The sequence below is a fragment of the Leptodactylus fuscus genome, chromosome 9 (assembly GCF_031893055.1).
Source record: "Leptodactylus fuscus isolate aLepFus1 chromosome 9, aLepFus1.hap2, whole genome shotgun sequence".
Lineage (NCBI taxonomy): Eukaryota > Metazoa > Chordata > Amphibia > Anura > Leptodactylidae > Leptodactylus > Leptodactylus fuscus.
This window is the reverse complement of record NC_134273.1, coordinates 7,582,871-7,593,038: the sequence shown is the minus strand read 5'-3', so window position 1 is coordinate 7,593,038 and position 10,168 is coordinate 7,582,871. Positions and strand designations below refer to the sequence as shown.

Sequence of the window (10,168 nt, the reverse complement as noted above, 5' to 3'; positions counted from 1 at the left end):
AGGGGGCGCTGCTATATACACAGTATATGTATAGGCCGCAAGGGGGCGCTGCTATATATACAGTATATGTATAGGCCGCTGCTATACATTTATAGGCCACAAGAGGGTGCTGCTATATATGTATATAGCCCACAAGTGGGCGCTTCTATATATATATATATATATATATATATATATATATATATATATATATATGAATGAATAGGCCACAAGGGGGTGCTTCTCATACGTGTGTGTGTGTGTGTGTGTGTGTGTGTGTGTATGTATAAGATAAGATAATCCTTTAATAGTCCCACAATGGGGAAATTTCAGTGATACAGTTTCATAGATGGTACAGTAGTATATAACAGGAGAGAAAAACACATACAAGCTCATGGCAGATAGAGAAATCCTAGGAATCAGAGCAACAAAAAAGAAAGAAACACAGACACACTGCAGGATCATTTAGTTCTCTGTGTGATGTGATGTTAATAATAATACAATCGACCGTGGTTGGAGGACACGAGGAGGGGTCACAGCATGTAGATATAACAGGCAGAAACGTTTTTTTGCAGAGGTGGGGGACATATGCAGCTATCACAATAACATGTGGTAGTTCTTTGGTAGGTGGTGATATCTCCTGCTCACAGCTGATAGTTCGGTATCTTGCATCAGCGCTATAATATATATATGTATTTTTTTATACCCCCTAGGGGTCTTGAACCCCAGTTTCCTGGCTATCTTGACTACAGATAGCCACCCCCGGACCCCCGGAGACAGTGATCCTGTTAAACATGTTGTGTCGGCAATCCAATGCATTGGAAGAGTTAATGCCTGCAGTAAAAGAGCGGGCGCCATCTTTGAGGTGCCAGTAATAGTACTGTGGAAGTCAGCAAAGGGTTAATGAATCCCCCAGCCCTCCATCTTCTGCCCTCCATCTTCTGCCCTCCATCTTCTGCCCTCCATCTTCTGCCCTCCATGTTCAGCCTTCCATCTTCTGCCCTCCATGTTCAGCCTTCCATCTTCTGCCCTCCATGTTCTGCCCTCCATGTTCTGCCCCCCATGTTCTGCCCCCCATGTTCTGCCCTCCATGTTCTGCCCCCCATGTTCTGCCCTCCATGTTCTGCCCCCCATGTTCTGCCCTCCATCTTCTGCCCTCCATGTTCTGCCCTCCATGTTCTGCCCCCCATGTTCTTCCCTCCATGTTCTGCCCTCCATGTTCTGCCCTCCATGTTCTGCCCCCCATGTTCTGCCCCCCATGTTCTGCCCTCCATGTTCTGCCCCCCATCTTCTGCCCTCCATGTCCTGCCCCCCATGTTCTTCCCTCCATGTCCAGCCTTCCATCTTCTGCCCTCCATGTTCTGCCCTCCATGTTCTGCCCCCCATGTTCTGCCCTCCATGTTCTGCCCTCCATCTTCTGCCCTCCATCTTCTGCCCTCCATCTTCTGCCCTCCATGTTCAGTTTTCCATCTTCTGCCCTCCATGTTCTGCCCTCCATCTTCCGCCCTCCATCTTCTGCCCTCTCTCTCTCACCACCTGCCCCTGAGCTGACACTTTCCTCTTCGTCACTGTTGTCCTCTGTTATCAGCCATGATTTACCTCAGCTCATCAGACCGCAGGACTTGTGCCCATATCGGGGTGATTTATTGCGCCTCATATTGTGACAATTTTCGGTCGTACAATGAGAATGGTCACAAATAGAAACGGGCGACCTCCTAGGATTCATTTTGTTTGGGGTGTCTCAGGTCTCTGATTCATTTTGGGTCAGACATGTTTGGCTAGACCTGGAGGTGTAATGATTATCCTGCGATATCTCTGCAGACCCCAGAATAGAATACGGGGAGGCCGAGAGGAGCGGCACAAATACCAGCCGTTCATCCTCCTCCTCCTCCTCACCTATGCCGGGCCGGCTCGCCGCATCCGCCGCTCTCTCGCTCTCCATAGTGACCTCATGCGCTCGGGGTCACCGCTGAGGCCTGTGATTGCGCCTCAGCTTGGAGTGACCATGTGACTTCTGTGGCCCAATCACAGACCTCAGCGGTGACCCCGAGCACGACCTCACCCATTATACGCTGGGGGGGGTGAAGAGACCTCGGCGTAAAATAATTTACCGCAATGCGTGTCACGGTGGCCATTTTAGTTAGTCTGAGACTAATCTGCAGTTCTTTGGTTTGGATCACACCCGGATTCGCTTCTTTCCTCTTTTACGTTGCCTCAGCCATTTCCAGTACAGGGGGTGTAGTAGTTTGGGGTTTATGACTCTTTACACCGCTGTCTCATTTATCGTAAATGTGGCGCATCCTCCGCCGGCCTGAGAGGGCCCCGTATAGCCGTCACCCAACCAATCAGGCGAGCACTTTCATTTTCAGTGGGGCCTTGGAAAGATGACTTTGGCTTGGGTGCAATGGGCAACGGCCTCTTTTTCTTTCCCACCACTTTAGATAATTCGTCCCCCATTACGTCTTATGATTTTTGGGCTCAGATTGAAGTTTTTAGTCAGATGGCGGCTGATCTGTACGACTGGAGCTGATCCTTTGGATCCAGTAAAAAAAATCTTGATCTCTAAGACCTAGTGCAATGGAGACTGAGGCCAGGGTGACATGGCGGCAAGTGACACGGTATTTTACCCCTAGAGTCCTCTCTGCTTTCCTCCATTACTCACATTATCTTCAGACGTATTCGGAGAGCAGACGTAGCCATACACTTTATTGTACCAATTCAGACAGACAGGTTTTTTCTCACCAGACAAAAGTCTGTAAAACAAAAATACAACAGAAAATAAAGTCTGTCACTCTGTGAAGAAACGGACAACCCGGAGACAGACGAAGTATTATACAGTATTATTACAGAGTATTATATGATATGGTGTATTATACAGTATTATTACAGAGTATGATGTATTATGTGGTGTATTATAGTATACAATATTATATGAAATGGTGTATTATACAGTATTACAGTGTATTATATTATGATATGGGGTATTATACAGTATAATTACAGTGTATGGCATTATATGATATGGGGTATTATACAGTATTATTACAGAGTATGATGTATTATGTGGTGTATTATAGTATACAATATTATATGAAATGGTGTATTATACAGTATTACAGTGTATTATATTATGATATGGGGTATTATACAGTATAATTACAGTGTATGGCATTATATGATATGGGGTATTATACAGTATTATTACAGAGTATGATGTATTATGTGGTGTATTATAGTATACAATATTATATGACATGGTGTATTATACAGTATTACAGTGTATTATATTATGATATGGGGTATTATACAGTATAATTACAGTGTATGGCATTATATGATATGGTGTATTATACAGTATTATTACAGATTATGATATATTATGTGGTGTATTATAGTATACAATATTATATGACATGGTGTATTATACAGTATAATTACAGTGTATTATATTATGATATGGTGTATTATACAGTATTATTACAATGGATGATAAATGATATGGTGTATTATTACAGTGTATAAGATATGGCTTATCATACATTATTACAGTGAATTATATTATATGATATGGTGTATTATACAATATTATTACAGAGTATTATATATATTATGCAGTATTATTACAGATGTTATGTTATATACAGTATTGGAGACATTTGTAAGCACTAGTATTCTGGAGGTTGAGGCTGCTGTAGTCAGTGTCCCCCCCCCCCCCTAGTGGTCAGGAGGCTGAGGCTGCTGTAGTCAGTGTCTCCCCCTAGTGGTCAGGAGGCTGAGGCTGTGTAGTCAGTGACTCCCCCTAGTGGTCAGGAGGCTGAGGCTGCTGTAGTCAGTGTCTCCCCCTAGTGGTCAGGAGGCTGAGGCTGCTGTAGTCAGTGTCTCCCCCTAGTGGTCAGGAGGCTGAGGCTGCTATAGTCAGTGTCCCCCCCCCTAGTGGTCAGGAGGTTGAGGCTGCTGTAGTCACTGTCTCCCCCTAGTGGTCAGGAGGCTGAGGCTGCTGTAGTCAGTGTCTCCCTAGTGGTCAGGAGGCTGAGGCTGCTGTAGTCAGTGTCCCCCCCTAGTGGTCAGGAGGCTGAGGCTGCTGTAGTCAGTGTCTCCCCCTAGTGGTCAGGAGGCTGAGGCTGTGTAGTCAGTGACTCCCCCTAGTGGTCAGGAGGCTGAGGCTGTGTAGTCAGTGACTCCCCCTAGTGGTCAGGAGGCTGAGGCTGCTGTAGTCAGTGACTCCCCCTAGTGGTCAGGAGGCTGAGGCTGTGTAGTCAGTGACTCCCCCTAGTGGTCAGGAGGCTGAGGCTGCTGTAGTCAGTGCCCCCCCCTAGTGGTCAGGAGGCTGAGGCTGCTGTAGTCAGTGTCCCCCCCTAGTGGTCAGGAGGCTGAGGCTGCTGTAGTCAGTGTCTCCCCCTAGTGGTCAGGAGGCTGAGGCTGCTGTAGTCAGTGTCTCCCCCTAGTGGTCAGGAGGCTGAGGCTGCTGTAGTCAGTGTCCCCCCCTAGTGGTCAGGAGGCTGAGGCTGCTGTAGTCAGTGTCCCCCCCTAGTGGTCAGGAGGCTGAGGCTGCTGTAGTCAGTGTCCCCCCCTAGTGGTCAGGAGGCTGAGGCTGCTGTAGTCAGTGTCTCCCCCTAGTGGTCAGGAGGCTGAGGCTGCTGTAGTCAGTGTCCCCCCCCCCTAGTGGTCAGGAGGCTGAGGCTGCTGTAGTCAGTGTCTCCCTAGTGGTCAGGAGGCTGAGGCTGCTGTAGTCAGTGTCCCCCCCCTAGTGGTCAGGAGGCTGAGGCTGCTGTAGTCAGTGTCCCCCCCTAGTGGTCAGGAGGCTGCTGTAGTCAGTGCCCCCCCCCCTAGTGGTCAGGAGGCTGCTGTAGTCAGTGTCCCCCCCCTAGTGGTCAGGAGGCTGAGGCTGCTGTAGTCAGTGTCTCCCCCTAGTGGTCAGGAGGCTGCTGTAGTCAGTGCCCCCCCTAGTGGTCAGGAGGCTGAGGCTGCTGTAGTCAGTGTCCCCCCCTAGTGGTCAGGAGGCTGAGGCTGCTGTAGTCAGTGTCCCCACCTAGTGGTCAGGAGGCTGAGGCTGCTGTAGTCAGTGTCCCCCCCTAGTGGTCAGGAGGCTGAGGCTGCTGTAGTCAGTGACTCCCCCTAGTGGTCAGGAGGCTGAGGCTGCTGTAGTCAGTGTCTCCCTCTAGTGGTCAGGAGGCTGAGGCTGCTGTAGTCAGTGTCCCCCCCTAGTGGTCAGGAGGCTGAGGCTGCTGTAGTCAGTGTCTCCCCCTAGTGGTCAGGAGGCTGAGGCTGCTGTAGTCAGTGTCTCCCCCTAGTGGTCAGGAGGCTGAGGCTGCTGTAGTCAGTGTCTCCCCCTAGTGGTCAGGAGGCTGAGGCTGCTATAGTCAGTGTCCCCCCCTAGTGGTCAGGAGGCTGAGGCTGCTGTAGTCAGTGTCCCCCCCTAGTGGTCAGGAGGCTGAGGCTGCTATAGTCAGTGTCCCCCCCTAGTGGTCAGGAGGCTGAGGCTGTTGTAGTCAGTGTCTCCCCCTAGTGGTCGGGAGGCTGAGGCTGCTATAGTCAGTGTCCCCCCCTAGTGGTCAGGAGGCTGAGGCTGCTGTAGTCAGTGTCTCCCCCTAGTGGTCAGGAGGCTGAGGCTGTGTAGTCAGTGACTCCCCCTAGTGGTCAGGAGGCTGAGGCTGCTGTAGTCAGTGTCCCCCCCTAGTGGTCAGGAGGCTGAGGCTGTGTAGTCAGTGTCTCCCTAGTGGTCAGGAGGCTGAGGCTGCTGTAGTCAGTGTCTCCCTCTAGTGGTCAGGAGGCTGAGGCTGCTGTAGTCAGTGCCCCCCCCCCCTAGTGGTCAGGAGGCTGAGGCTGCTGTAGTCAGTGTCCCCCCCTAGTGGTCGGGAGGCTGAGGCTGCTGTAGTCATTGTCTCCCTCTAGTGGTCAGGAGGCTGAGGCTGCTGTAGTCAGTGTCTCCCTCTAGTGGTCAGGAGGCTGAGGCTGCTGTAGTCAGTGTCTCCCCCTAGTGGTCAGGAGGCTGAGGCTGCTGTAGTCAGTGTCCCCCCCTAGTGGTCAGGAGGCTGAGGCTGCTGTAGTCAGTGTCCCCCCCTAGTGGTCGGGAGGCTGAGGCTGCTGTAGTCAGTGTCTCCCTCTAGTGGTCAGGAGGCTGAGGCTGCTGTAGTCAGTGTCCCCCCCCCCCTAGTGGTCAGGAGGCTGAGGCTGCTGTAGTCAGTGACTCCCCCTAGTGGTCAGGAGGCTGAGGCTGCTGTAGTCAGTGTCCCCCCCTAGTGGTCAGGAGGCTGAGGCTGCTGCAGTCAGTGTCTCCCCCTAGTGGTCAGGAGGCTGAGGCTGCTGTAGTCAGTGTCCCCCCCTAGTGGTCGGGAGGCTGAGGCTGCTGTAGTCATTGTCTCCCTCTAGTGGTCAGGAGGCTGAGGCTGCTGTAGTCAGTGTTCCCCCCCCCCTAGTGGTCAGGAGGCTGAGGCTGCTGTAGTCAGTGACTCCCCCTAGTGGTCAGGAGGCTGAGGCTGCTGTAGTCAGTGTCCCCCCCTAGTGGTCAGGAGGCTGAGGCTGCTGCAGTCAGTGTCTCCCCCTAGTGGTCAGGAGGCTGAGGCTGCTGTAGTCAGTGTCCCCACCTAGTGGTCAGGAGGCTGAGGCTGCTGTAGTCAGTGTCTCCCCCTAGTGGTCAGGAGGCTGAGGCTGCTGTAGTCAGTGTCTCCCCCTAGTGGTCAGGAGGCTGAGGCTGCTATAGTCAGTGTCCCCCCCCCCTAGTGGTCAGGAGGCTGAGGCTGCTGTAGTCACTGTCTCCCCCTAGTGGTCAGGAGGCTGAGGCTGCTGTAGTCAGTGTCCCCCCCCTAGTGGTCAGGAGGCTGAGGCTGCTGTAGTCAGTGACTCCCCCTAGTGGTCAGGAGGCTGAGGCTGCTGTAGTCAGTGTCTCCCCCTAGTGGTCAGGAGGCTGAGGCTGCTGTAGTCAGTGTCCCCCCCCTAGTGGTCAGGAGGCTGAGGCTGCTGTAGTCAGTGCCCCCCCCCCAGTGGTCAGGAGGCTGAGGCTGCTGTAGTCAGTGACTCCCCCTAGTGGTCAGGAGGCTGAGGCTGCTGTAGTCAGTGCCCCCCCCCTAGTGGTCAGGCGGCTGAGGCTGTATAGTCAGTGACTCCCCTTAGTGGTCAGGAGGCTGAGGCTGCTGTAGTCAGTGTCCCCCCCCTAGTGGTCAGGAGGCTGAGGCTGCTGTAGTCAGTGTCTCCCTAGTGGTCAGGAGGCTGAGGCTGCTGTAGTCAGTGTCCCCCCCTAGTGGTCAGGAGGCTGAGGCTGCTGTAGTCAGTGTCTCCCTCTAGTGGTCAGGAGGTTGAGGCTGCTGTAGTCAGTGACTCCCCCTAGTGGTCAAGAGGCTGAGGCTGCTGTAGTCAGTGTCTCCCTCTAGTGGTCAGGAGGCTGAGGCTGCTGTAGTCAGTGTCTCCCCCTAGTGGTCAGGAGGCTGAGGCTGCTGTAGTCAGTGTCTCCCCCCCCCCCCCCCCTAGTGGTCAGGAGGCTGAGGCTGCTGTAGTCAGTGTCCTCCCTAGTGGTCAGGAGGCTGAGGCTGTGTAGTCAGTGTCTCCCTAGTGGTCAGGAGGCTGAGGCTGCTGTAGTCAGTGTCTCCCTCTAGTGGTCAGGAGGCTGAGGCTGCTGTAGTCAGTGCCCCCCCCCAGTGGTCAGGAGGCTGAGGCTGCTGCAGTCAGTGTCTCCCCCTAGTGGTCAGGAGGCTGAGGCTGCTGTAGTCAGTGTCTCCCTCTAGTGGTCAGGAGGCTGAGGCTGCTGTAGTCAGTGTCCCCCCTAGTGGTCAGGAGGCTGAGGCTGCTGTAGTCAGTGTCCCCCCCTAGTGGTCAGGAGGCTGAGGCTGCTGTAGTCAGTGACTCCCCCTAGTGGTCAGGAGGCTGAGGCTGCTGTAGTCAGTGTCTCCCCCTAGTGGTCAGGAGGCTGAGGCTGTGTAGTCAGTGTCTCCCCTAGTGGTCAGGAGGCTGAGGCTGCTGTAGTCAGTGTCCCCCCCTAGTGGTCAGGAGGCTGAGGCTGCTGTAGTCAGTGCCCCCCCCCCCAGTGGTCAGGAGGCTGAGGCTGCTGCAGTCAGTGTCTCCCCCTAGTGGTCAGGAGGCTGAGGCTGCTGTAGTCAGTGTCTCCCTCTAGTGGTCAGGAGGCTGAGGCTGCTGTAGTCAGTGTCCCCCCTAGTGGTCAGGAGGCTGAGGCTGCTGTAGTCAGTGTCCCCCCCTAGTGGTCAGGAGGCTGAGGCTGCTGTAGTCAGTGACTCCCCCTAGTGGTCAGGAGGCTGAGGCTGCTGTAGTCAGTGTCTCCCCCTAGTGGTCAGGAGGCTGAGGCTGTGTAGTCAGTGTCTCCCCTAGTGGTCAGGAGGCTGAGGCTGCTGTAGTCAGTGTCCCCCCCTAGTGGTCAGGAGGCTGAGGCTGCTGTAGTCAGTGTCCCCCCCTAGTGGTCAGGAGGCTGAGGCTGCTGTAGTCAGTGTCCCCCCCTAGTGGTCGGGAGGCTGAGGCTGCTGTAGTCAGTGTCTCCCCCTAGTGGTCGGGAGGCTGAGGCTGCTGTAGTCAGTGTCTCCCCCTAGTGGTCGGGAGGCTGAGGCTGCTGTAGTCAGTGTCTCCCTCTAGTGGTCTGGAGGTTGAGGCTGCTGTAGTCAGTGTCCCCCCCTAGTGGTCGGGAGGCTGAGGCTGCTGTAGTCAGTGTCTCCCCCTAGTGGTCAGGAGGCTGAGGCTGCTGTAGTCAGTGTCCCCCCCCCCCTAGTGGTCGGGAGGCTGAGGCTGCTGTAGTCAGTGTCCCCCCCCCCCCTAGTGGTCGGGAGGCTGAGGCTGCTGTAGTCAGTGTCCCCCCCCCCTAGTGGTCGGGAGGCTGAGGCTGCTGTAGTCAGTGTCTCCCCCTAGTGGTCAGGAGGCTGAGGCTGCTGTAGTCAGTGTCTCCCCCTAGTGGTCAGGAGGCTGAGGCTGCTGTAGTCAGTGTCTCCCCCTAGTGGTCAGGAGGCTGAGGCTGCTGTAGTCAGTGTCCCCCCCTAGTGGTCGGGAGGCTGAGGCTGCTGTAGTCAGTGTCCCCCCCCCCTAGTGGTCGGGAGGCTGAGGCTGCTGTAGTCAGTGTCTCCCCCTAGTGGTCAGGAGGCTGAGGCTGCTGTAGTCAGTGTCCCCCCCTAGTGGTCAGGAGGCTGAGGCTGCTGTAGTCAGTGTCCCCCCCTAGTGGTCAGGAGGCTGAGGCTGCTGTAGTCAGTGTCCCCCCCTAGTGGTCAGGAGGCTGAGGCTGCTGTAGTCAGTGACTCCCCCTAGTGGTCAGGAGGCTGAGGCTGCTGTAGTCAGTGTCTCCCCCTAGTGGTCAGGAGGCTGAGGCTGCTGTAGTCAGTGTCTCCCCCTAGTGGTCAGGAGGCTGAGGCTGCTGTAGTCAGTGTCTCCCCCTAGTGGTCAGGAGGCTGAGGCTGCTGTAGTCAGTGTCTCCCTAGTGGTCAGGAGGCTGAGGCTGCTGTAGTCAGTGACTCCCCCTAGTGGTCAGGAGGCTGAGGCTGCTGTAGTCAGTGTCTCCCTCTATCCCTATTGCATGGTGCGCGCCTCTTGCAGTCATTACGGTAGCCGGCAGCCGCCGCCGTATTCCCCCGCAGTAGCGCGCACTCCGCTTCCCAGCGCTCCCGATCTTCCCTCCGCCGGGAGTCGCTGGTTGTGGCGGCCATGGCCGAGCGCCGCGCCTTCGCCCAGAAGATCAGCAGGTAACCGGGGCCGCCCGCTCCGCTCCACCCTACAGGCCGGCCGGGAATACCGGGAGAAGGGACCGGGCCAGAGGGGATTCCCAGGCTCTGCTCCCAGAACAGGCCGCCCCCGCCTCCGGGCTGACAGGCCTGACCGACCCCCTCCTCAGTGCTGCCTGTCAGGCCGGGCATTGTGTGCGGGGAGAGGGGGAGGGACGGGACAATGGGCACCCCAGACCTGATACCCCAGAGTGTGACATCTACCCCAGACCTGATACCCCAGAGTGTGTGACATCTACCCCAGACCTGATACCCCAGAGTGTGACATCTACCCCGATACCCCAGAGTGTGTGACATCTACCCCAGACCTGATACCCCAGAGTGTGACATCTACCCCAGACCTGATACCCCAGAGTGTGACATCTACCCCGATACCCCAGAGTGTGACATCTACCCCAGACCCTGATACCCCAGAGTGTGACATCTACCCCAGACCCTGATACCCCAGAGTGTGACATCTACCCCAGACCCTGATACCCCAGAGT

The 10,168-nt window shown here is 55.2% G+C and overlaps 1 protein-coding gene across 12 annotated transcripts in view; it reads left to right on the top strand.

Annotated features, from left to right (window-relative positions):
* Positions 1 to 9,564: 9,564 nt before the first annotated feature.
* DOCK7 (dedicator of cytokinesis 7) overlaps positions 9,565 to 10,168 on the top strand; it is a 94,157-nt gene continuing 93,553 nt past the window's right edge. For 11 of the 12 annotated variants that reach the window (XM_075286648.1, XM_075286647.1, XM_075286644.1 and 8 more), the window contains exon 1: positions 9,565 to 9,644. In XM_075286648.1, coding sequence (XP_075142749.1) covers positions 9,607 to 9,644 — 38 coding nt within the window. In that variant the 5' untranslated portion in view covers positions 9,565 to 9,606. The remainder of the gene's footprint in view (positions 9,645 to 10,168) is intronic. The other variant, XM_075286645.1, reaches the window with a different exon arrangement.